Here is a 27,509-nt window from a genome sequence, read left to right as displayed (position 1 = left end):
CCTCTGCTGTTTCCTGAAGTCCACAATCATCTCCTTAGTTTTGTTGACGTTGAGTGTGAGGTTATTTTCCTGACACCACACTCTGAGGGCCCTCACCTCCTCCCTGTAGGCCGTCTCGTCGTTGTTGGTAATCAAGCCTACCACTGTTGTGTCGTCCGCAAACTTGATGATTGAGTTGGAGGCGTGCGTGGCCACGCAGTCGTGGGTGAACAGGGAGTACAGGAGAGGGCTCAGAACGCACCCTTGTGGGGCCCCAGTGTTGAGGATCAGCGGGGAGGAGATGTTGTTGCCTACCCTCACCACCTGGGGGCGGCCCGTCAGGAAGTCCAGTATCCAGTTGCACAGGGCGGGGTCGAGACCCAGGGTCTCGAGCTTGATGACGAGCTTGGAGGGTACTATGGTGTTGAATGCCGAGCTGTAGTCGATGAACAGCATTCTCACATAGGTATTCCTCTTGTCCAGATGGGTTAGGGCAGTGTGCAGTGTGGTTGAGATTGCATCTTCTGTGGACCTATTTGGGCGGTAAGCAAATTGGAGTGGGTCTAGGGTATCAGGTAGGGTGGAGGTGATATGGTCCTTGACTAGTCTCTCTTCTGTACAGCACTTTGAGATATCAGCTGATGTACGAAGGGCTATATAAATACATTTGATTTGATGTATAAGGACATGATATGTTTTACATCAGTCGACATGACATGGACCTCAGTTGTCCAAAACACTCAAAATAAAAGACACACAGACACAATGCAGCTTTCAAGATTGCTTTAAGATATAGATATATTTTCAGATCTGAGTTCATGTCAAAAATACACATTATGATTTACAGAGTTTTGCACTTGATCATAATGCTGAGGATGATAGATGTCACATAAGCAGTAACTGAAATATTAATTTAAATATTAAATAACTGACGGTAAACAAAGAAAATGATGTAAACACTAAAGCTACATGTTACTCTCTATTGCAACACTTTAAAGATTTGTTTTTGTAACAGTACAAAAAAAACAGAATATTACTCCTTTTGATTTCCAGTCGTGGAAATACACAGTGCGCTTTTTCAATGTCATCTTGTAATTTTCTCAGTCTCTTGATTGCTTGTTCTGGTCAGTCAGTGGTCCATGGTCGCTAACGTGTTTTTGATGTGTGTTTTAGCATGTCTTTAATACATTTTCTACATGTATAAATACGTGTTTGAGCGTCACAGAAAACAGCAGGGTTCTGTAGGGCCAGGAGTTGTTCATGGTCAGATGGTCAGCAAAATCTCCAGGCCTTAGGTATCTGGGACGGACGGAGCCTGTCTGGACTGTTCCACATGAGAACGCTCTGAGCCCAGCTCTCTGACAGCTCTGTGGGTGTGCGTGTATGCGTCAGTGTAGTTAGAGGAGTGTGTGCGTCAGTGCAGATAGAGGAGTGTGTGTGTGTGTGTGTGTGTGTCAGTGCAGATAGGTGTGTGTATGTGTGTGTCAGCAGCGCGGGGAGAAGGCTGGGTCAGCTGGGGACTCTGTGTAGGACTTGAGTTCGTAGGCCGCTCCACTGTCTACCTCCATAGACTTCCTACTGAACAGCAGTCTGATATCCCTGTGGAGGTACATTTTACCTGACCTGGAGGTCTGGAACCTGGATTGGGGGGGTGAAGAAAGAGCTAGATTAGTGCCAGTACAATGTTTTCCTGTTCAGTTTGGTCTTCTGTCCAGTCTTGACTAACAGGTCATCTATTTGACTGACAGGTGAGATGTGATTGACAGGTCAGCTGAGCCAGGCGTCTTTCTTACCTCAGGTGAATGAGGTAGCGCAGGATGCGTTCCTGGCTGAGGGAGAGGGCTTTCCTGCTGCTGACGGGTGTGTGTGTGTTGTCTGGGCTGCCGTGTTTGTGTGAGTGTGTGCTGTCCCGTCGAACGGGGACAGAAAAGGTCCTCTGACGGAGGAAGGTCTGGTGGCCGGCAGGCATGGCTCTCAGGTCATACACCACCACAAACATCTTCACCACCGTCTTATTGGGGTTAAATAAGGTCTGGGAGAGAAGGGGAGGGGGGGGCGAGAGAGAGTGCGAGAGAGAGAGGGCAGGAGAGAGAGAGAGGGCAGGAGAGAGAGAGGGCAGGAGAGAGGGAGAGAGGGCAGGAGAGAGAGGGAGAGAGGGCAGGAGAGAGAGAGAGAGAAAGTGGGAGGGAGAGAGCAAGAGAGAGAGAGAAAGAGAAAGTGGGCGGGAGAGAGCAAAAGAGAGAGAGAGAGAGAGAGAGAAAGTGGGAGGGAGAGAGCAAGAGAGAGAGAGAGAGAAAGAGTGGGCGGGAGAGGAAAAGAGAAGGGGTTAACACACTACAGTAGTGTATTTCTCTCTGTCCCCACTTAAGGTCTCCCTCTCCTAACTCTCTGCTGGAACGGGAGCTGGCCTATCTTTCCTTTGTTCTCTCTGTCTGGAGTTATTATGTCAGCAACAGTGACACGCATGCACACACATTTAAACAAAAGTCTTCAATGTGTATAATCAACAGAGTGAAAATCTGTCCTCACCACTTGAATGGTTCCTGATGGAGGGACACGGTAGCCCCGTTTACCCAGAGTCTCCAGGTTGATAACTCCCTGTAGCAAAAACAACACACACACTATTAATATTGATCTGCACTGTGAGCAGTAAGTGTGTGTGTGCATATACATACATAAATACATACATAATATATATATAAATATAATATTTATATATATAAATATATAAATATAATATATATATATATAAATATAATATATATATAAATATAATATATATAAATAATATATATATAAATATAATATATATAAATAATATATATAAATAATATATATATATATCATATAATATGTATATATATTATATAAATATATATATATATATATAATATATATAAATATTATATATATATAAATATTATATATATATATATATATATATATTATATATATATAAATATTATATATATATATATCATATAATATGTATATATATTATATAAATATATATATATATATATAATATATATAAATATTATATATATATATATATATATAAATATAATATATATATATATAAATATAATATATATATAAATATAATATATATATATATATATATATATACATATAATATATATATAAATATAATATATATTAATATAATATATATAAATATAATATAAATATAATATATATAAATATAAAATAATATATATACACACACACACATAACATCATCTCATGTTTCAGCATGATAATGCACGGCCCCATGTTGCAAGGATCTGTACACAACTCCTGGAAGCTGAAAATGTCCCAGTTCTTCCATGGCCTGCATACTCACCAGACATGTCACCCATCGAGCATGTTTGGGATGCTCTGGATCAACGTGTACAAAAGCGTGTTCCAGTTCCCGCCAATATCCAGCAACTTTGCACAACCATTGTAGAGGAGTGGGACAACATTCCACAGGCCACAATCAACAGCCTGATCAACTCTATGTGAAGATGTGCCGCGCTGCATGAGGCAAATGGTGGTCACACCAGATACTGACTGCTTTTTCAGTCATGTGAAAACCATAGTGTAGGGCCTAATTCATTTATTTCAATTGACTGATTACCTTATATGAACTGTAGCACAGTAAAATCTTTGAAATTGTTGCATTTATATTTTTGTTCAGTGCATATAAAGTGTGTGGGGGATATATATAATATGTCTGTGTATGTACTGTAGGTGTGTCTCACCATGTATGGCGAGGGTGCGTTGTCGTCAGAGATGCTGTAGAAGGAAACGTCAACGGGGAAGGTCATGTGACTGGGGCAGAAGGTTCCGGAAGCACCCACCTCGGCCGTGAAACCCTCCACCGACCCCAACGGCTCCAGGCGGTAGTTCAACACACACTCCTGTAACACACACATGCTTTAGGTACAATACATGTACACTTATGTGACGTGAGTGAGTGAGTGAGTGTGAGGTACCTCAAAGTTGCCCAGTAGACTGAGGCTGGCAGGTGGAGCACTGGCACTGAACAGCGGCTGAGGTTCTTCTGACTCCTCCACTCTCTTCACACACACTCTTCACAACAGAACACACAGAGGGTTAAAAACGGGTTCACACACACATTGGCCGATTTATTCATTAGTTAAATAATGAGAATTAGAGATGGCTTGCAGACCCTGCAACCCTCGGATGATTTGGACATGCACGAAATATGCTAATATCAGTCCCATGACTTGAATGGGATTTGTGCCACAAATGCTAAAATATTACTATTTGGAAACAGTGCCAAGGAAGCTAAACCCAAGCATGAATTGCTGTCATGCAGTCTAAATCTGAATTTATGATTCTACATGACTAATACTGTATATTCAAACACTATCAAACCTTAATCAGCTATGTATGTAGAAGCATCATCCCCGGTCAAACGGACCTCTAATCCCTAATCCACACAGTAACCCAGCGGCCAGATCAGAGCAGAGCAGGGCCTCTGACTGTAGAGCTGTGTACAGCTGCCATTTTGAGTTGAGCCTCAGTGTCAGGCCAGTAGCAACAGTACTAGCAATACAGCCGCCAGAACAGCAGGTGGCAGTGTGAGAGGACAGGACAGGGCTACAGTACAGTACAGGCCTGGACTGACTGAACACTGATGTCTAGTAAGAACATAATCTCACCTACCAGTCGGCTTGCTCTCTATTGAACCTCTAAGTGGTAGCAATTGAGTTTGAGGACAAGGTTATTAAGAACCTAAATCTGACCATGGATCTATGGTGTGTACATGATGAGTCTAAATCAAATCAGACTTTATTGGTCACATACACATGGTTAGCAGATGTTAACGTGAGTGTAGCGAAATGCTTGTGCTTCTAGTTCCGACAGTGCCGACCTTATACACACAAATGTAAAGGGATGGAATAAGAATATGTACATTTGGATGAGCGATGGCCGTGCGGCATAGGCAAGATGCAGTAGATGGTATAGAGTACAGTGTATACATAAGATGAGTAATGTAGGATATGTAAACATTGCTGTTTCCTGAAGTCCACGATCATCTCCTTTGTTTTGTTGACGTTGAGTGAGAGGTTATTTTCCTGACACCACACTCTGAGGGCCCTCACCTCCTCCCTGTAGGCCGCCTCGTCGTTGTTGGTAATAAAGCCTACCACTGTAGTGTCGTCTGCAAACTTGATGATTGAGTTGGAGGCGTGCATGGCCACGCAGTCATGGGTGAACAGGAGAGGGCTGAGAACGCACCCTCGTGGAGCCCCAGTGTTGAGGATCAGCGGGGTGGAGATGTTGTTTCCTACCCTCACCACCTGGGGGCGGCCCGTCAGAAAGTCCAGGACCCAGGTGTACAGGGCGGGGTCGAGACCTAAGGTCTCGAGCTTAATTACGAGTTCGGAGGGCACTATGGTGTTGAATGCTGAGCTGTAGTCAATGAACAGCATTCTTACATATGTATTCCTCTTGTCCAGATAGGATAGGGCAGTGTGCAGTGTGATGGGGATTGCGTCGTCAGTGGACCTATTGGGGAGGTAAGCAAATTGGAGTGGATCTAGGGTATCAGTTAGAGTGGACGTGATATGGTCCTTGACTAGTCTCTCAAAGCACTTCATGATGACAGAAGTGAGTGCTATGGGGCCGTAGTCGTTTAGCTCAGTTACCTTCGCTTTCTTGGGAACAGAAACACCGGTGGCCCTCTTGAAGCATGTGGGAACAGCAGACTGGGATAGGGATTGATTGAATATGTCTGTAAACACACCAGCCAGCTGGTCTGCGCATGCTCGGTGGATGTGGCTAGGGATGCCGTCTGGGCCTGCAGCCTTGCGAGGGTTAACACGTTTAAATGTTTTACTCACTGTATTGTCCTCAAAGCGAGAAAAGAAGTTGTTTAATTTGTCTGGGCACAAGACATCGTTGTCCGCGACGGGCTGGTTTTCTTTTTGTAATCCATGATTGACTATAGACCCTGCCACATACGTCTTGTGTCTGAGCCGTTGAATTGCGACTCTACTGTCTCTATACTGACGCTTTGCTTGTTTGTTTGATTGCCTTGCAGAGGGAATAACTACACTGTTTGTATTAGGTCATGTTTCCAGTCGTCTTGCCATGATTAAAAGCGGTGGTTCGCGCTTTTAGTTTTTAGTTTCAATCCACGGTTTCTGGTTAGGGAAGGTTTTAATACTCACAGTGGGTACAACATCACCGATGCACTTGCTAATAAACTCGCTCACCGAGTCAGCGTATACGTACGTCAATGTTGTTGTTTGGGGGTACCCGGAACATATATCCCAGTCTAAATGTGTGTATGATGTGTGTGTGAGTTAGAGATCAGTACCTCTTCCCTGCGGTCCAGGGCAGTCCTTTACAGCTGGTCAGAGAAGAGTCCAGGTCAAAGTAACCAGTCTGAGTTCTCCTCTGAGGAACCTGAGAGAAACAACACACACATTTAATAATACAACACACACAACTGTACACAAAACTTTATTGGCAACATATACATCAAAAAACCCAATTTAAACACTTCAGCATGACAGCACACACAAGTATTTAATAATAATAATAATAACAAAAACAAGCACCACATGAAACACACACACAACTTTAAAATGATTCCATTGTTATGAACAACCTAGTCAGCATCAACAGGAGTTTAGTCAGAGTATTCATACTATTGAGGAGAAGATGAGTCATATGGCTCCACACCCTGACTGACAGTGAGTGTGTGTGTGTGTGTGTGTCTTACAGGGCTGGAGAGCAGGGGCAGGCCGGTACAGGGGTGGAAGGCCTTGGTGAGGGTGGAGTCCAGAGAGTGACGGTTGTGTTTCCTCCGACTGTTACAAGGTCTCAGGGGCGAGGGAGAACGCTACGTGGAAGAAAAAAAACACACACTGGCTTTAATACAGCAATTCTCAACAACCATTTTAGACAAATGCCAAATACACTATGTCAAAGATCCTTTCTCAAAATCTCTTTGTACTGTTAATCAACATTTTCCAAAAGTGGTAATATCCTCTTTCACATAGGCAGGTTTTTAAATTGAAGTTTCTTTGTGTTGGACAAAATAAGCCACACGGATGATATTCAACATGTACTGCAGTGTGAGGTGATTTTCTAATCAGGTGTGCTTGTCTATAGGGACACTCACCAGGACAGTGTTGGGCTCTGTGCCAGGGGGTGTGGTAGCAGGACCGGGGGGGCTGGAGGACTTGGAACCTGGGGGGGGCTGGTTCTCATCCTGGAGACTAGAGGACTGGGTTCGAGGGCTGCCCTGAGTCCGTGAGGGTGGAGTTTGAGAGACTGTCTGGGTCTGGTTGTGAGACTGAGTCAGAGGTTTCATGTGGTTCTGGATGAGAGCAGTGGTCTGGGTGTGGGTGAGCTTGGTGGTCAAGGTCTGTGCAGTGGTCTGGGTCAGGGTGGTGGTCTGGGTCACTGTTAGGGTCTGGATGGTCCTCAGGATGTTATCTTTAGGAGAGGAGGGTCTGGGCTCCTCTTGGGGGCGGTTGGGGTGTAAACTCTTTGGGGTCTTGGCCCTGGGACTCTTGGGGCTGAGTAGTGGAGAGGCCTGAGACTGTGGCTGGGGTAGAGGCCGTGGGATGACTAGAGGAGACGACTGTGGCTGGGGTAGAGGCCGTGGGATGACTAGAGAAGAAGACTGGAGCAGGATTTGGAGTCGGGGGCTGACTTGAGGATCTTCAAGTGTTGAACAGCCGTTCTGGGCTCTGATTGGACCGTCTGTCTCTGGAGGAGCACCAGCTCTGTCTGTGCTAGCAGGTGTGTGTGAGGGAGTGTGTGTGTCATGGCTGGGTGTGTAGCCGTTGCAGTGGCCAATGCTATGACTGTTGCCTCTGTGTGTGGTGTGTGTGTCAGTGCACAGCGTGTGTGTGCTGTGTGTATGTGGTTTGTGTAACGGGCTGCTGCTGCGGCTGTGTGTTGGGGACAGAGAGGGGACAGACAGTCTGTCCTGAATCAGTCTGGTAATGTCCTGAACAGCATGAGACAAGAGACTACTGTCTCGCTCTCGCTGTCGGTCTCTCAATGCCTCTCTGTCTCTCTGTGTCTCCAGGTCTCTCAGTGTCTCCCTGACTCTGTCTCTGAGTCTCTCTCCATCTCTGTCCTCTGGGAGTCTCAGTCTGCGGCAGGCAACAGGTTTCGGGGACAGCGTCTCCCTGATAATAGCCGCTGCGTCGCCAATGGGCGTGTCGAAAGGGGAGGGCGGGGTGTCCTCAGTGGGTGGAGCTCCCTCTGGCTCTTTGGTCTTGCTGAGCGTGGTGTTGCCAAGGTAACTGCTCCGGACAGGGGTCTTGGTGGGGGTGTCGGGGGTGAAGAGGGCAGGGGGGAGATGGGGGGCGGTCGGGTCGCAGAAGTTGAGGCGCTGAGCGATGCGGGCAATGACTTCCTGTCTCTCCTGGAGCAGCGAGCCAATCAGAGGATTGGTCTCAGAGGAGGGTCTGGGGGAGGGGCACCGCGGGGGCTCTGCCAAAGAATAAGTCTTAAAGGCCCGGGGGGCTTCGGAGCCACGCCCCTTGGAGCTCTCGGCCCCGTTGACAGCCTTCCCATAATCCTCGGTGGTGTGTGTGATGTCATCGGAGGGGTCTGAGGTGAGGGAATAGAGCCACCTGACAGTCTTTCCCCCGGGGGGGAGGGGCAGAGTGGAGGACAGCTTCCTGTGGGGGCGGGGGGAGGGCCGTGGGGAGATGGGGAGGTGGTAGGGGGATGATGTCTGCCCCTTATTGACCCGGGGGAGGTCTGATCCATTCTGGCTAGAATGACCATGGATGTCTGTGGGGTCCGGGCCTCTCTTACTGGGCAGGGGGAGACTGGGAGGACTGGGGAAGGGGAGGCCAGAGAAAGGCAGAGCCGCTCTGTTGTGGCTCTCTTTAGAGTTGTGGCTCCTCTCGTACAGAGGCGGGTTAGGGTTCAGGCCTGGGTTAAGGCTAGGTGTCCTGCTGTAGAGGTTAGGGCTGAGGTTGGGCTTAAGGCTGGGGGTCTTGCTGTAGAGTGGGGCCAGGGTCAGGCCGGTGTGTATGCTACAGGCCAGGGTGGGGTAGGTGGGCTGACGAGGGAGTGACTGGACCCTGAGCCTCAGGGCAACACTCTGAGACACGTTAGGGACAGGGAACAGGTGCTCCGCTGGGGGCTGGGAGAACTGACAGACACACTCCTCATCTGCTGCACTGATCCTGTGGGACAGAAACACGCAGGCTTATAACTTGTGATCACATCAAATTATTTAGTTCACTTTGGAAAGTATTTTATGATCAACATTCAGTAACAATATAGAAAAATAATGGGGAAGTCGTTAAGAGGTTCTTTGTGTATTCTTGTGTGTGTTACCTGTAGAGGAAGGTGTGTGTGTGTATTACCTATACAAGATGTTTCGGGGTACAATGCCGTGAGAAGCACTGAGCCAGGCACTGAGCTGGGAGAAGAAGACGTAGGAACGAACAGCCAACAGCAGAGTCTTCTCCTCTATAAACCTATCACCGCTCCTAGAGAGAGACAGGGGGGAGGAGAGAGAATCAGGCCTTTGCTTTAGCTAGCAATGGCTAAGGAAATTAGCATTAGCAACGATGCCAATGCCAATTGTTTTCATGGTCAGTCTTAAAAATATACAATATAGAAAGAGTGGGAGGCCCTGGTGCACAACACCAGTCTCAACGTCAACAGTGAAGAGGCAACTCCGAGATGCTGGCCTTCTAGGCAGAGTTGCAAAGAAAAATATATATCTCAGACTGGCCAATAAAAAGAAAAGATTAAGATGGGCAAAAACACAGACACTGGGCAGAGGAACTCTGCCTAGAAGGCAGCATCCCGTAGTCGCCTCTTCACTGTTTATGTTGAGACTGGTGTTTTGCGGCTACTATTTAATGAAGCTGCCAGTTGAGGACTTGTGAGGTGTCTGTTTCTCAAACTAGACACTCTAATGTACTTGTCCTCTTGCTCAGTTGTGCACCGGGTCCTCCAACTCCTCATTCTATTCTGGTTAGAGCCAGTTTGCGAAGGGAGTAGTGTGAAGGGAGTAGTACACAGCATTGTACCACACAGCGTTGTACCAGATCTTCAGTTTCTTGGCAATTTCTTGCATCAAATAGCCTTGATTTCTCAGAACAAGAATAGACTGACGAGTTTCAGAAGAAAGTTCTTATTTCTGGCCATTTTGAGCCTGTAATCGAAACCACAAATGCTGATGCTCGAGATACTCATCTAGTCTTAAGAAGTACAGTTTTATTGCTTCTTTAATCAGAACAGTTGTCAGCTGTGCTAATATAATTGCAAAGTTATTTTCTAATGATCAATTAGCATTTTAAAATGATAAACTTGGATTAGGTAACACAACGTGCCATTGGAACACAGGAGTGATGGTTGCTGATAATGGGCCTCTGTACACCTATGTAGATATTCCATTTTTAAAAATCTGTCATTTCCAATAGTCATTTACAACATTAACAATGTCTACACTGTATTTCTGATCAACTTGAAGTTATTTTAAATGGACAAAAAATGTGTTTTTCTTTCAAAAACAAGGACATTTCTAAGTGACCCCAAACTTTTGAACGGTAGTGTATATACATGTTTTCTATTTGATACGGCGGCAAAGTGGAATATTCCAGTTTTTGCATGTGCCACTAGCTCAACCTAGTCCTGACAAAAAGTATGTGTCGTGTGTGCATACTGTCGTGGTACATGCTGCAGTGTGTGTACATACTGTCGTGGTACAGGCTGCAGGGTGTGTGTGTACATACTGTCGTGGTACAGGCTGCAGTGTGTGTGTGTACATACTGTTGTGGTACAGGCTGCATTGTGTGTGTACATACTGTCGTGGTACAGGCTGTAGTGTGTTTGTGTGTGTGTGTGTGTGTGTGTGTGTGTGTGTGTGTGCATACTGTCGTGGTACAGGCTGCAGGGTGTGTGTGTACATACTGTCGTGGTACAGGCTGCATTGTGTGTACATACTGTCGTGGTACAGGCTGTAGTGTGTGTGTGTGTACATACTGTCGTGGTACAAGCTGCAGTGTGTGTGTACTAGAGGTCGACCGATTATGATTTTTCAATGCCGATACCAATTATTGTAGGACCTAAAAAGCCGATACCGATTAATCGGCCGATTTTTTTATTTTTTTTATGTATTTATTTATTTGTAATAATGACAATTATAACAATACTGAATGAACACTTTTATTTAAATATATTACATCAATCAAATCAATTTAGCCTCAAATAAATAATGAAACAAGTTCAATTTGGTTTAAATAATGCAAAAACAAAGTGTTGGAGAAGAAAGTAAAAGTGCAATATGTGCCATGTAAAAAAGCTAACGTTTCAGTTCCTTGCTCAGAACATGAGAACATATGAAAGTTGGTGGTTCCTTTTAACATGAGTCTTCAATATTACCAGGTAAGAAGTTTTAGGTTGAGGTTATTATAGGAATTATAGGACTATTTCTCTCTATACCATTTGTATTTCATATACCTTTGACTATTGGATGTTCTTATAGGCACTTTCGTATTGCAGTGTAACAGTATAGCTTCTGTCCCTCTCCCTGCCCCTACCTAGGCTCGAACCAGGAACACATCGACAACAGCCACCCTCGAAGCATTGTTACCCATCGCTCCACAAAAGCCTAGGCCCTTGCAGAGCAAGGGGAACAACTACTCCAAGTCTCAGAGAGAGTGGCGTTTGAAATGCTATTAGCGCGCACCCCGCTAACTAGATAGCCATTTCACATCGGTTACACCAGCCTAATCTTGGGAGTTGATAAGCTTGAAGTCATAAACAGCGCAATGCTTGAAACATTGCGACGAGCTGCTGGCAAATGCACGAAAGTGCTGTTTGAATTAATGTTTACGAGCCTGCTGCTGCTCAGTCAGACTGCTCTATCAAATATCAAATATAATTATAGCATAATAACACACAGAAATACGAGCCTTTGGTCATTAATATGGTCAAATCCGGCGGGAACTATTATTTCGAAAATAAAACGTTTATTCTTTAAGTGAAATACGGAACCGTTCCGTATTTTATCTAACGGGTGGCATCCATAAGTCTAAATATTGCTGTTACATTGTACAACCTTCAATGTTGTGTCATAATTATGTCAAATTCTGGCAAATTAATTACGGCCTTTGTTAGGAGTAAATGGACTTCACACAGTTCGCAATGAGCCTGGCGGCCCAAACTGCTGCATATACCCTGACTGCTTGCACGGAACGCAAGAGAAGTGACAATTTCCCTAGTTATAAGAAATTCATGTTAGCAGGCAATATTAACTAAATATGCAGGTTTAAAAATATACACTTGTGTATTGATTTTAAAGAAAGACATTGATGTTTATGGTTAGGTACATTGGTGCAACGACAGTGTCCTGCACTTGTTAAATCATCACTCGTTTGTTGAAGTTGGCTGTGATTCAAAGAGAAATTAACATGCACCGCATCGATTATATGCAACCCAGGACAAGCTAGATAAATTAGTAATATCATCAACCATGTGTAGTTAACTAGTGATTATGTTAAGATTGATTGTTTTTTATAAGATACGTTTAATGCTAGCTAGCTACCTTGGCTTCTTGCTGCCCTCGCGTAACAGGTAGTCAGCCTGCCACGCAGGCTCCTCGTGGAGTGCAATGTAAGGTAGGTTGGTTAGAGCGTTGGACTAGTAACCGGAAGGTTGCAAAAACGAATCCCCGAACTGACAATGTAAAAATCTGTCGTTCTGCCCCTGAACAAGGCAGTTAACCCACCGTTCCTAGTCATTGAAAATAAGAATGTGTTCTTAACTGACTTTCCTAGTTAAATAAAGGTGTAAAAAAATATATACCGATTTCCAATTGTTATGAAATCGGCCCTAATTAATCGGCCATTCCAATTAATCGGTCGACCTCTAATACATACTGTCGTGGTACAGGCTGCAGGGTGTGTGTGCATACTGTCGTGGTACAGGCTGCAGGGGGTGTGTGTGCATACTGTCGTGGTACAGGCTGCAGGGGGTGTGTGTGCACACTGTCGTGGTACAGGCTGCAGGGGGTGTGTGTGCATACTGTCGTGGTACAGGCTGCAGGGGGTGTGTGTGCATACTGTCGTGGTACAGGCTGCAGGGTGTGTGTGTGCATACTGTCGTGGTACAGGCTGCAGGGGGTGTGTGTGCATACTGTCGTGGTACAGGCTGCAGGGGGTGTGTGTGCACACTGTCGTGGTACAGGCTGCAGGGGGTGTGTGTGCATACTGTCGTGGTACAGGCTGCAGGGGGTGTGTGTGCATACTGTCGTGGTACAGGCTGCAGGGTGTGTGTGTGCATACTGTCGTGGTACAGGCTGCAGGGGGTGTGTGTGCATACTGTCGTGGTACAGGCTGCAGGGGGTGTGTGTGCATACTGTCGTGGTACAGGCTGCAGGGTGTGTGTGTGTGTGTACGTACTGTCGTGGTACAGGCTGCAGGGGGTGTGTTTGCATACTATCGTGGTACAGGCTGCAGGGTGTGTGTGTGTGTGTGTGTGTGTGTATTGTCGTGGTACAGGCTGCAGTGTGTGTGTGTGTGTGTACGTACTGTCGTGGTACAGGCTGCAGGGGGTGTGTGTACATACTGTCGTGGTACAGGCTGCAGTGTGTGTGTGTGTGTGTGTGTGTGTGTGCGTGCGTGTGTGTGTACGTACTGTCGTGGTACAGGCTGTAGGTGGGGGGGTGTGTGTGTACATACTGTTGTGGTACAGGCTGCAGGGTGTGTGTGTGTGTACATACTGTCGTGGTACAGGCTGCAGGGGTGTGTGTGTGTGTGTGTGTGTGTGTGTGTGTGTGTGCATACTGTTGTGGTACAGGCTGCAGGGGGTGTGTGTGCATACTGTCGTGGTACAGGCTGCAGGGGGTGTGTGTGCATACTGTCGTGGTACAGGCTGCAGGGGGTGTGTGTGCATACTGTCGTGGTACAGGCTGCAGGGTGTGTGTGTGCATACTGTCGTGATACAGGCTGCAGGGTGTGTGTGTGTGTGTGTGTGTGTGTGTACGTACTGTCGTGGTACAGGCTGCAGGGGGTGTGTTTGCATACTGTTGTGGTACAGGCTGCAGGGTGTGTGTGTGTGTGTGTGTGTGTGTGTACACATACTGTTGTGGTACAGGCTGCAGGGCGTGTGTGTGTGTGTGTGTATTGTCGTGGTACAGGCTGCAGTGTGTGTGTGTGTGTGTGTGTGTACGTACTGTCGTGGTACAGGCTGCAGGGTGTGTGTGTGTGTACATACTGTCATGGTACAGGCTGCAGGGTGTGTGTGTGTGTGTGTGTGTGTGTGTGTGTGTGTGTGTGTGTGTACATACTGTCGTGGTACAGGCTGCAGGGTGTGTGTGTGCGTGTACATACTGTCGTGGTACAGGCTGCAGGGTGTGTGTGTGTGTGCGTGTACATACTGTCGTGGTACAGGCTGCAGGGTGTGTGTGTGTGTGTGCGTGTACATACTGTCGTGGTACAGGCTGCAGGGTGTGTGTGTGTGTGTGTGTGTGTGTGTGTGTACATACTGTCGTGGTACAGGCTGCAGAGTCCATCGCTCCAGTAGCAGAGCATCTTGTTTGATCGCTGGGTCACTGATGGGGTCACTGGGGGGACTCTCATCTCCATAGCAACAGTCTGGCAGCAGCATCACCTCCACCATGATGGGAATACTGTTCCTCCACAACACACACACCTCCGAGCGCACACGCCGCGCCTGCACACACTTGAACACACACAGACAGGGGAGGGTAAGTGTGTGTGTGTGTTACCTGGGGAAGTGTGTGTTATCTGTGTGTGTATGTTTGTGGACATTACCTGTGGCAGTTTGTCACTGCACTCGTGCCTGTGTAGGGGCGGCAGGGCGGACTTTGCAGGGGGGCAGTGCAGCCCCTCTGTGCGACCCTTCACAGAACATTCTGGGGTCCGTCCCTCAGTGATCAACAGGGTCAGGAACACCAGGAAGTCCTCAGCATCGTACTCAAAGAACTCCTCCACCACCACGTCTGGAAGAAGGGGAAAAGACAAACACTGGTCAGATACATTCTGACGGGGATACATTTCAAGTTACACAATTCAAGCAAGAACACGCATTCAGAGATCATAGACAGTGTAGAATGGGATAAGGCATGGAACTCAGACAAATCAAATGGCAGCAGGCTCCTGTTCTCTTGTAGAGTAGGAGACAACATGCTACAACACCCTGGCCCAGACTAACCACTAAACACAGACAGAAAGGGAGGAAGGACAACACTATTCCTGTTCTGGGGATCATTTTAGAATCTCCACGTCAGCTGAGCACAGAACAACACTCAGACAGAAAAAGAACAGTGTGTTCTGCTGTAGTGTCTGTCCGGTCAGGGTTGGGTTAGGGTGGAGCAACAGAAACACAAGCTTGACAGTCAGAGAGGTTATGTTCAAACAGAGCCCTGTCCTCCCTACAACCCAGCTCTAACAAAGAGCCTCTCAGCTGGCTCTGGGGGTCGCTGTGTGTCTAGTTTGTCTCTGTGTGTGTGTGTGTGTGTGTGTGTGTGTGTGTGTGTGTGTGTGTGTGTGTGTGTGTGTGTGTGTGTATTTGTGGGATTGTGTTTGTTTGTGTGTGTGTCAGGCAGTCACACACATTCTTCCAGGGAACTCCTCCCACGTGCTCAGAGCTGCTCTCTGCACACGGAGAGAGAACAGTCAACACAGACACAGAGTGGGAGCGAGACAGAAACAGCACAGAGAACATGGATCAGGGGAGGGGGCTGCAGTCAGCTGTAGGGAGTTGGAGAGGGGGTCGGGGAGAGAAACCCAGCTTTGACTGGTTAATGGCTATAGGACAGGTGAGAGTGAGAAGGGAGAGGAGCAGCCTGAAGGACTTCCTATACAGTGATCTGCTCTGCTAACCCTCTGCTCCCTCCAAGTGGAGTAGGCTAAATGTAAAGCTCTGGCAGGAGGGAAAGAGAGAGGGAAACAAAGGAGGGAGAATAAGAAGGGAAAGAGAGAGAGATCCTCCGTTCCAGTGGGATAGGCCAGAGAAATATGGGACATGGCTGCTCTGGTGTCAGCTTTCTGTTTTTAGTGTGTGTATCGTGTGTGAATGTGTACAGCGAGTGTGTATTATGTAAGAGGAGAGGTTTATAAAGAGCGGACTGACTGCAGAGCAGCACGCAGGTCTTATTAATAGAACTACTGCTGCTGTCCTGGAGAGGAGCTGGAACGGAGCCCACTGATCAGCTGGCCTAGTACACACACACACACACACACACACACACACACACACTTAATTCATGAAACATTAAACACACAGTGAGTGGATATATTAGTTGTGGTAGGCAGTAGTGTGAGATTAGACAGCTTCTCCATGGTAATTCTGATTACCGTTACAGCAGGGCAGGCCCCTCTGGGATAAATATAACTACACTACAACTACTCAACACCAACCAGCATTAACCATACCCCCACTAACACCAACCAGCATTAACCATACCCCCCACTAACACCAACCAGCATTAACCATACCCCCCACTAACACCAACCAGCATTAACCATACCCCCACTAACACCAACCAGCATTAACCATACCCCCTACTAACACCAACCAGCATTAACCATACCCCCCACTAACACCAACCAGCATTAACCATACCCCCCACTAACACCAACCAGCATTAACCATACCCCCACTAACACCAACCAGCATTAACCATACCCCCTACTAACACCAACCAGCATTAACCATACCCCCCACTAACACCAACCAGCATTAACCATACCCCCCACTAACACCAACCAGCATTAACACCAACCAGCATTAACCATACCCCCCACTAACACCAACCAGCATTAACCATACCCCCCACTAACACCAACCAGCATTAACCATACCCCCCACTAACACCAACCAGCATTAACCATACCCCCCACTAACACCAACCAGCATTAACCATACCCCCCACTAACACCAACCAGCATTAACCATACCCCCCACTAACACCAACCAGCATTAACCATACCCCCCACTAACACCAACCAACCCTAACCATACCCCCCACTAACACCAACCAGCATTAACACCAACCAGCATTAACCATACCCCCCACTAACACCAACCAACCCTAACCATACCCCCCACTAACACCAACCAGCATTAACACCAACCAGCATTAACCATACCCCCAAATCCTCAAAATAGTTAGAATGAATCTAAAATAACTCTAGAAATGTGTCATTCATTGTGATGATTTTACATCTAACTAAAATGTTTGGTGCAGTATTCTCAATGAAAACGAGTCTCATTGAAAAATCAACAAAGATTTATTGAAGAATCCCTACTGTTGACCAATCCCTGACGAAGTGGAGTAGACTTCGGCGCCGAACTTCAGCTTGCCTCTAGAAAAAAATGTTTGTCCGAACAACCGGAAAAAAGTTCAAAACGAACAAAAACATCACAAAATGTTGTCATATTATATGCACAAACTTTTCTGAACTGTTCGTCTGGGAAGCATGCGAACACCGTAACACAAATACCACTACCTACAGGTTTCCCCTAGGATTGTTTTGTTAGCGGGGGATGGGGGCGTCGTAGTGGGCGTTGCCAATTGTGCAGCCTCCTACCAACATCTTTAAAGGCCTCCTCTTGGCATAAGAGACCAACTTCTTCTGTTTTAAATGTCATTTTCTGCAATTCTACAAATTTTGCCATGGCTTATGCCATCTGAGTGACTCAAATTAGGGAGCCCCATGCCATGACATAAATCATTTTTATTTTGGTGATAGTTCTCAAAGATAAAAAATATATAACTTCATAATAATAAGTAATCATATTTTTTGGGAGTGGTCGGCAATGATTAGCAGTGGCGGCACGCAATGAAAACACACACACACCACCAGCTAACACACCTTAACACACACCAGCGAACACATACAGCCCTGAGGTTCCTCTCCTCCTCTGGTCATAGTGCACATCTATTTTGCATGGGGACAAAGGGTTGCCATGGCAACACACAGATCATGTTAATGTCCTGTCACAGGGATTCATTGTGTGCTGGAATGAGTTGGGTCTGTGTGTGAGCGTGTGTGTGTTTCCAGTGGCACGTGAGTCACATGTGTGTGACTCATCTATGACATGACTGCCTGTCACTGTGTGTGTGTCTGTGTGTTCTTACAGACTCTTTGTTCTCCATGAGGCCGAATCTGTGCCTCAGTGACTGAAACAGACAGCAGTCCAGCCCACTCTACAGGAGCTCTGATTTAAGTTACAAAAACACTAACTAGCCTACACTGTAGCAGCAAGCAAACAGAAAAGTGTTACAAAGATGCAGTTGCCTGTTCCATGTGATGTGATTTCAGGGCAGGCCAACATGTAGGAACAATAAAGAGAATAGAGTTTGAAGTTTAGCCATGTTCAATTTACAGTTTCCTGAGAGCTCTCTGTCTTTGTTCCCTTTATCTACCCCCCCCCCCCCCCTTCTTTACACAAAGGGGCAGATTCACAGCACACATAGCAACACACAGATGCCTTCTGATTGGCTTAGAGGGTTGGGTACAGTTCTCTCTTTCTGCTGCTGTGAACTCAGCTCCTCCGGCTGCTATTGTCTGGACCTCTCATACACACCAGGCCCAACAGACACACACATCTCAAACCCTCATTACTAGCTGCTGCAACAGAAGGGCTTTCACACACACACCAGATTAAGCTTTTACTTGAGCCCAACTGCTAATTTAAAACACTACCACTAGTGACGAGTCTAACGAGAGCATTCAGCCTAGCTAAAGCTTTTAATCATGGTCCTGTGTGGACTGGGGTCAGCTCTGAAGGCCTAGATGTTTACCATTACAGGTGACCCTGACCAGACTAGCCCTGATCATGCCCTCACTAGCCTGGGTGTAAAGGCATCCAGAGCCAGTGCTCTCTCTCTGCAGAAGCCCACTCTTTGTCCCACTAATCCTGATTGCGTAACTAGCACAGCACAGGGTAGGACAGCAGGGTAGTACTCGCCGCTGTGTACCCACTATGGCCTCAACAGCGGACTCTGAGCACAACTACACTTTACTCTATAGTCTTTAGACTGATAGTCTGTGCTCTGCCCTTTAACCTCGGCTTTGAGGAGTTTACAGCCCCCGCAAACAGCCACATGTTAGAGAATTCAGATTGTGTGTGTGTGTGTTTTGCACACTCAGCTGGTCTCTCCTGCTGGCTGAGCCGGGTCTATCTGGCCTTGGTTGAACGTGCGCATGCATATGCGAACCCACAAACACACCCCTCTGACCTACAGCGCTCAGGAGATTACATTTCTGACACAGAGGACAAATTGAGCAACGTCAACAACGCTCCAAAAGCCATGGGAAGTGTGGCAGTCAGACTTTTTAAAGTGCTGAACTGAGCTGGAGCTGGCCAGCCATGGCCTAATATATCTCTGTAGGACTGACTGACCTAGTGGTTCTTCTCTGCAATAGATAGAGGTCAGACGACTGACATGTCGAACCCTCTATCTATCTGGCTATGAAAAGCCAACTGACATTAACTCCCGAGGTGTTGACCTCTTGCACCCTCTATAACCATTGTCATTATTATTTGACCTTGCTGGTCTTCTATGAACGTTGGAAACATCTTGAAGAACGATCTCGCCTTAATGGCCATGCACTCCTAGAATCTCCACCCGGCACAGCCAGAAGAGGACTGGACACCCGTCAGAGCCTGGTTTCTGCCTTTCTAGATAGTTTTTCCTAGCCACCGTGCCTCTACATCCGCATTGCTTGTACTCTGGGGCATTCGGCTCGGTTTCTGTATAAGCACTTTGTGACAACTGCTGTTGTAAAAAGGGCTCTATAAAAACTTTTGATTGATATCTATCTAGACTGGCGGCCACTTGCCAAACTAGTTGTGCTTTAACCAATTCCTCTGTTGCTGGTTATCGTGTAGAGGCCAGCGTTAGATACAGGCCACTGATAGTCATCTATACTCCACAATGTATTCAAACCTACATATTGTGTCAATAGACAGCTCTCTTTCCAGATGCCTTTAAACAGGGGCACAGCACAGGCAGACCAATCATCTGGTTAGGAGTTGACCTTGTTACTAAAATAAAGCAACAGAACAAGCAGCAAGCTGACTAACCATGTGGGAGTTCATCTCAGATATAGCAACAGCATGTGAGTGAGAGAAGGCAACCATGCGTGGTGGTGGGCGGCCATGTTTAGAACAGTAAAGATGTTGGCTGACTTTTGGAGGGAGGTGTGTTGTTGTTGGCCAAGAGGAATCTGACCCAGCAAGGGGACTCTACTCAGCTCCAACTATGGGGTGTGTGTGAAATTGTCAATTGTCTGTTACTGTTACTTTCCTCTAGTCGTCTCCTCTAAAGTGGTTTCCTCATCTTGTCCCCTCTTCTTGATCTGCACTGATCTGATTCTGAACACAGGTCTTTTTCATTCAGTGAGGAAGGAGAGAGAAGATGAGAGGAAGCCAATGTAAACTATTGACATGCAGCCCATATCACAGGAGAGGAGAGGAAGCTAATATAGAATGTTGACATGCAGCCCATATCACAGAGCATCATATATGGGCCAGGGAAGGCATAGAGAGTGGTGCGCTCTGCTAATCCTTCCCCCTGCCAGGAGGAAACTGAGCGGGCCAGATGGTTCCTACTGTTCCTGCTGAGCTGGCTGCCGGTTGGCTGAGCGCAACCATGAGGGAGAAGCTGATGATGTCACTAACACAGAACCGGTCGGGTCAACAGACTTACGTCCCATGCTGGTTCTGAGCAAGAGCAACCACTGAGCCTGAGTGTGTGTGTGTCAGGCATGAGCCCGAGCGACCACTAAGCTTGTGTGTGTGAGCGTGAGCCTGTATGTGTGTACACACGTGTGTGTGTGTGTGTCAGGCCAGCAGATAAGACCACCACACTTACATAAGAGCATTACTGGGAGGACTGGTTGGAGCCGAATCACACGCTGAACTGGAACTGAACTACAAAACCGGCCAACACAGGAACCTGTCAGAGCACTTCTATGTTGGTTACATACCGCACCTTTAATAATAACAGGTTTATTATTGTTGACAAAATAATAACAATAGGCATGTTTTGGAGCCCAGGGATCTACAAAGACAGTCAGCGTGACACATCCAGCACGTAAAAACACAACAGAGTCCTACATCCCAGTGAACGGACGTGACTGACCCTTTCTGTGAGAACAAAAACACCTGTCGCTGTACCTGCCTGTCATTCTGTCTGGTTAGTGAAGTAACATTACGCCTGTCCTTTTGTACCTGCCTGTCATTCTGTCTGGTTTGTGAAGTAACATTACGCCTGTCCTTTTGTACCTGCCTGTCATTCTGTCTGGTTAGTGAAGTAACATTACGCCTGTCCTTTTGTACCTGCCTGTCATTCTGTCTGGTTAGTGAAGTAACATTACGCCTGTCCTTTTGTACCTGCCTGTCATTCTGTCTGGTTAGTGAAGTAACATTACGCCTGTCCTTTTGTACCTGCCTGTCATTCTGTCTGGTTAGTGAAGTAACATTACGCCTGTCCTTTTGTACCTGCCTGTCATTCTGTCTGGTGAGTGAAGTAACATTACGCCTGTCCTTTTGTACCTGCCTGTCATTCTGTCTGGTGAGTGAAGTAACATTACGCCTGTCCTTTTGTACCCGCCTGTGTGTATGGTGAATAACAAAACACCTGTTGTAGGTGAATCACTGCAAGAAGGTTGGCATAATAGTCAGATTGACTGTCTGATTGTTCTGTCGGGCTTGGCTGTCGGTGAGAGTTCCCTCAACTCTGTGCTCTACTGGCTGTTCGGGCCTTGGGGGAGGGGCTAATTAAGCAATAAGGCCAGAGGGGGTGTGGTATATGGACAATAGGGCTGCTCTTATGCGCGCCGCAAAGCGGAGTGTTAGGACATGGTCCATAGCCATGGTATATTGGCCAGATATCACAAACCCCCGAGGTGCCTTATTGCTATTATAAACTGGTTACCAACGTAATTGGTATTAACAGACATAAGACTCCTGAACAGCTAATCAAAGGGCTACCCAGACCCTTATTTTACGCTGCTGCTACTCTCGGTTTATAATCTATGCACAGGCACTTTAACTCTACCTACATGTTCATATTACCTCAATTACCTCGACTAACCAGTGCCCCCGCACATTGACTCTGTACCGGTACTCCCTGTATATGGGAGGGCAGGTAGTCTAGTGGTTAGAGCGTTGAGCCAGTAACCAAAAGGTTGCTAGATCGAATCCCTGAGCTGACAAGGTAAAAATCTGAACAAGGCAGTTAACCTGCTGTTCCCCGGTAGGCCGTCATTGTATATAAGAATTAGTTTTTGATTGACTTGCTCCGTTAAATAAAAGGTTAAATAACTAAAAAATATATATACAGCCTAGGTATTGTTATTTTACTGCTGCTGTTTAATTATTTGTTATTTTTATTTTGTATTTTTTACTTAACACTTATTTTTTCTTAACTTCTTAAAGCATTGTTGGTTAAGGGCTTGTAAGCAAGCATTTCACTGTAAGGTGTTGACTGTTGTATTCGGCGCATGTGACAAATAAAAGTTGATTTGATAATTAGAGCAGTAAAAATAAATGTTTTGTCATACGCATGGTATACCACGGCTTTCAGCCAATCAGCATTCAGGGCTCGAACCACCCAGTTTATAAGGGGGGGGGGGTAATCTGTCTGAGGGGTGTGGACATCCCCCGAGACGCCTTGATAGACCTCCAACAGGAAACACCTCCAAACAAACAAAAAAACACTGATTCAAAGGCACGTTCCACTAGACACTTATGTAAAGAAAGCTTCGATATGCCTTCAGTGACCAGGAAGTTTCTGTACTTCTCTTCCCCTTCCCATCTATTCTTCTTGTCCCCCCCTGTCTCTCCTCCCTTATTCGTTCCTCTCCAGGACCATGACTCATTGTGAGATCATGTGTGTGTTGTAGCCTATGTACTTAGTGTGTGTGTGTGACATCCGACCATTTCCTTGCTCTTCTGTGACTGTTCTGCAATGGCTCTTTATGAGATCTGTTAAAGCTGTGTCTGTGCAATATGTGTGTTGGTTCTCCTATCGTTGTCCCCACAAGGATAGTAAAACAAGGGGGGGAACAGTCCCTCGTGGGAGGACAAAGGCTATTTTAAGTTTAGGGGTTAGGTTTAGGGTTACAATTAGGATTAGAATTAGGGCAGGGTTTCCCAAACTCGGTCCTCGGGACCCCAAGGGGTGCACGTTTTGGTTTTTGCCCTTACACTACACAGCTGATTCAAATAATCATCCGATTGGGTTTGTCTCTCTCAGCCAGCACAGGGGCCACAGCCACAGCACTAGCCTATATGTTGAACAACAAGTCAGTCAGATGACTTCACTTAGCACTGAGCTAAACACTGCATTGTGATGGCTCCCTTTCCCTCTCACACACGAATTGCAAAAATCGCTGAAGTTGGAGACTTTTATCTCCCTCACCAACTTCAAACATCTGCTATCTGAGGAGCTAACCGATCGCTGCAGCTGTACATAGTCTATCGGTAAATAGCCCACCCAATTTTACCTACCTCATCCCCATACTGTTTATATTTATTTACTTTTCTGCTCTTTTGCACACCAATATCTAACTGTACATGACCATCTGATAATTTATCACTGCAGTGTTAATCTGCAAAATTGTAATTATTCGCCTACCTCCTCATGCCTTTTGCACACAATGTATATAGACTCTTTTTTTTCTACTGTGTTATTGACTTGTTAATTGTTTACTCCATGTGTAACTCTGTGTTGTCTGTTCACACTGCTATGCTTTATCTTGGCCAGGTCGCAGTTGCAAATGAGAACTTGTTCTCAACTAGCCTACCTGGTTAAATAAAGGTGAAATAAATAAAATAAACACACATGGTTGCAATCTAAAGTTGAAGAAAAAGTGCTTGTGAATCAGAATTTGTATAACAAGTAAAAGCATTAAAAAACAAGAACGCATTCTCTAAACATTCTCTCTGTTACGTTGTGGGTGTGTGAACCAAGACAGAGTAAGCTCACTGGGGTAAAGCCTAGAGAAACTAACTCCTGTCACTAGTTCAGCGTAGAGGCTAGAATGCTCCGTAAACACCTTCCTCGCCAGGGAGATGAGGAGGAGAGTGGGTATGGGTGGAGGAGGAGAGGATAAGACAAGAAAGGAGAGAAGAATGGGATCAGAACAAACGGAGGAGAGAGTGTCAGAGGAGTACAGGGAGGGCCGTCTGTCTGTCTGCATTTTCAACCAGAGGAACAGTATGTCCCATAATAACAATAGAACAGTGGGAGCATCGGCTGGCCTGTCATATGGGAACTGCTCCAGAGCAGCTTCTATTGCAATTAGACATTATTAATAGAACCACCGTGACAGACCCACAGGGAGCCAACAGCACAGCAGAACACAGAATCTATATGAGGGGGAAGGGAAAGAAAGGCTCAGCTGGTAAAGCATGGCACTTGAACACACAACCCTGGCATTGTGTGTTCGATTCCCACGGGGGACCAGTAGAAAAAAATATGAAAATGTCTGCGCTCACTACTGTATGTCGCTCTGGATAAGAGCGTCTGCTAAATGACTCAAATGTAAATGTAGTCCAACTACAGTAACTTGAGATCCAGCAGGAAAAGTCAGATCTGTCTCTGTAGCTCAGTAAAAGTGTGTGTTGTTTACAATTGACCAAGCAAAAAAATAAAAATTGCAGTGTGTAGAACAGTAAGTGTGTGATTTAATTACTATATGTACAGTGTGTGTGTTTACCACATCCATATGTCAGAGCCATGAACCCTGGGTTGTTTTTAAAGGTAAAGCCAGAGTCAGTGTGCAGGGGTGAAATCTCAGCCTTTTGGTGTTGGACGACATGTTTACACCCTGACATTGGGTAGAGAGTCATGTTACAGTACAGTGTCAGTAGGATGGGTGTGTAGGACACTGATGGTGTGGGATTTGTTGTGTAGTAGGAAAAGCAATCTCTGGTTGGGCTTCCTTTGTCTGACAGTGGTTGCTGTGTGACCACATCAAACTTCTGTGCAGTAGTTGCAGGTCCTGCCTATTGTCTGACTAGTGACAACAGGTCCCAGTACAGTAGACAGTAGACAGACCAAGCTAGTACAGACAAGACAGGCCTATTTTCTTACTACAGAACTCAGAACAGTAGATACAGACAGCCATATTGTCTTAATACAGACCTCAGAACAGTAGATGGAGTCAATCAATAGGCCTGTCTCTATGTTTGGTGGTAACTAATACAAACAGAAGCTAAATGTCTTCTGATTGAAGGAATGTGTTAAGGCCAAAGAGTATCAGCTAGCTGCTCTGAGCTCCAACTAGCTGCTGTTATGTTGTTGCCCCTACAAGAATCATAACCAACCTTGGATTAATGACAAGCATGTTGAAGCAATCACTACATTACTAGACTATGTCCAAGCAGGCAGACTAGGCTGGCAGGCAGGAGGCATACAATACAGTCCATGTATTACTAATAGAGCTGGCATTACAGACCACTTCTGCTGCGGTTGAATAAACCTGATATGAAAACAGACAAAGCTGGCTGCCCTGCAGACTTCATGTTAATCATACATCATGTAAACACACAAACAGTACAGAAGGCAGAGAGCAGATCGAAGTCTCTGTTCATAGTGATGATTCAGAGGCACAGTGAAGATGTTCAGTTCGAACAAAGGGCTTTGAGCATTGCAGCATACCCATACCAGAGACTGACAGAATAACGCAGAGCTCTCAGGCACACAAAAGAAGGAGCTGTTTTATCATGCAGTGAGTTGTTCCATCCCGTCAGTGTGATCTGCTGCGTTTTGTCCCCCAAAAACAGCTTTTTGACAGAAATTACAAGATGACATTGTGTTGTTATAATTGAACCATTGCTCAGATATCTGTAGCCATCTTGTTCACCTATCCATTGTGTAATTTGGCAGTCAGAATGTCCTAATTCCCGTGGCCTCACTGGCCTGCCTGGGTCAGGTTCACTTTGTTATCAACACAGGCAGGCAAGCAAGTTAACCAGCTGTTACATCATTCTCCCTCTCTGCCCGATACCTCTCCCTCTTCCGGGGGACTGCCTGGCTGGCTACATTCTGCTGATCCAACAACACACACAGGCCAACGATGGATCATGTCAATATGATCCTCATGACCCTTTTAGTACTGCAATGATGGGCACCGTAGTGAAGGCTCACACAGACGAATACCATGAACAGTATAGCTTCTGTTGGCATGGAATAAATCCATGTAGATCAGCTTACCTCGCTCTGGTTTCATGTTAGCCAGTGTCATCTCGATCCCTCTGGGAATCTGGCAGCCTGTCTGTCTTCGGTCTGAAGACTCCCGTCCACACAGCCCTGACAGCAATATACTGCTGTGTCTGACTGTGTGGATCCAAATCTTCCAAAGGATTGCTGACTTATTGCATTAAGCAACAATACCAGCTGGGTAGCCTGTATGCTGCCAATCGCCCCCTGATTTATCCGACAAAGCAACGCTTTGTTACCAAACTGCTACTGTACAGGTCCATCGAGTCAGATCCACTGTTAACTGGCCAACGAACAGTTGAGCTAGCTAGCTAAATCTGACCGTCAAACATTAGATTAGCTCCGAGTTATTGCTTCATCAACCACCTAGCTAGCCAACAAGGCATTGAGCTGACAATCTGACTGTCCACCCCCCAAAAATAAACGTCTCAAATTCCACCACCACGACAGTAGTCCCTTCACGAAGCATCTCTCTCAGCTTGCTGTGCTACTGTAACCTCACCTATTTGGCTTAGCTACCGTGGCTTTAGCTAGCTGACCAAACAAACAACACACAGGCATATGATCTGATGCCGACCTTCTCAAACAAAACACCCCACCCGCAGGTAGAGTGATCACCTCCGATAACAATGGGCTCCGGGAAAGGACAGACCTCGTTCAACCGATCATTCTGAAAAACAGCCAACGTTAGCTAAACGCCGTGTTGTCCAGAAGCATCAGTTCCACTTGTCGTCTTGAAACATAGTGAGGTAAAGTAGACACGACCCGTGTCAATTACCTAGTTATTGTTGACTAGCTTTCTCTCAAATCAAAAGTTTGTCAGAAAACAAGCTGACCATTTATTTTCCAACTTGTCGCAGTGGCTAGCGAGCTTTTTTCCTTCTTCCAAAACAACGGTTCTCTGACTAGCGAACTTCGTCCAACTCAATTACACAGTACAGGCGCATACCGTTCGCAACAAAATTATATTGTGTGCTTTTTCTTAGCAATAAACTCGTTGGTGTGCTCTCTTTCCCTCTCTCTAACAATGTCCCCGGGTCAAAACAGATCAGCGCAGTCTTTTCTCAGTCACGTGTCCCAACAACAGCCAGACCACTTTCCTGTACCAGTCTTTCCTGTACGGTCTTTCCTGTGAACCTGCTGCGATAGCAACCGTGATCTAGAAACTTTTTGGTTACAGTTTGACAATGTGTCAAGATGACAACAAATATCATGCACTAAACATGGTTGAAATTAACATTATAACTCTATGTAGTGTACCTCAGCCCAGGCCAGGATTGATACATTGTAGCGGGACGACCACTGCTCT

At 46.1% G+C, this 27,509-nt stretch overlaps 1 protein-coding gene across 2 annotated transcripts; it reads right to left on the bottom strand.

The window, feature by feature from the left end:
* Positions 1 to 747: 747 nt before the first annotated feature.
* LOC139411635 (atos homolog protein A-like) lies at positions 748 to 27,509 on the bottom strand. 2 transcript variants are annotated; one of them, XM_071158231.1, is made up of 12 exons: positions 26,195 to 27,509; positions 14,769 to 14,956; positions 14,480 to 14,676; positions 9,345 to 9,470; positions 7,127 to 9,161; positions 6,725 to 6,844; positions 6,317 to 6,405; positions 3,960 to 4,056; positions 3,726 to 3,884; positions 2,509 to 2,577; positions 1,773 to 2,011; positions 748 to 1,617 (listed from the first exon to the last, which is right to left on the bottom strand). In XM_071158231.1, exons 1-12 carry the CDS (start codon positions 26,223 to 26,225, stop codon positions 1,464 to 1,466), a joined length of 3,504 nt encoding a protein of 1,167 aa, XP_071014332.1. In that variant the 5' UTR covers positions 26,226 to 27,509; the 3' UTR covers positions 748 to 1,463. The 2 variants fall into 2 exon arrangements, with proteins under 2 accessions (XP_071014332.1, XP_071014331.1); XM_071158230.1 differs by lacking the exon at positions 26,195 to 27,509 and having other exon boundaries at positions 14,769 to 15,129.

This window comes from Oncorhynchus clarkii, chromosome 6 (assembly GCF_045791955.1).
Source record: "Oncorhynchus clarkii lewisi isolate Uvic-CL-2024 chromosome 6, UVic_Ocla_1.0, whole genome shotgun sequence".
Taxonomy (NCBI): Eukaryota; Metazoa; Chordata; class Actinopteri; order Salmoniformes; family Salmonidae; genus Oncorhynchus; species Oncorhynchus clarkii.
Note: the sequence above shows the minus strand (reverse complement) of the source record. Positions and strands in the feature narration are given on the sequence as shown.

Coding starts and splice junctions, on each gene's coding strand:
- LOC139411635 (XM_071158230.1), bottom strand. CDS start 15,011: ATGTATCCCCGTCAGAATGTATCTGACCAGTGTTTGTCTTTTCCCCTT. Junction 9,162..9,344: donor CCCCGAAACATCTTGTATAG/GTAATACACACA, acceptor TCTGTCCCACAG/GATCAGTGCAGCAGATGAGG. Junction 2,578..3,725: donor ACGCACCCTCGCCATACATG/GTGAGACACACC, acceptor TTTTTGCTACAG/GGAGTTATCAACCTGGAGAC.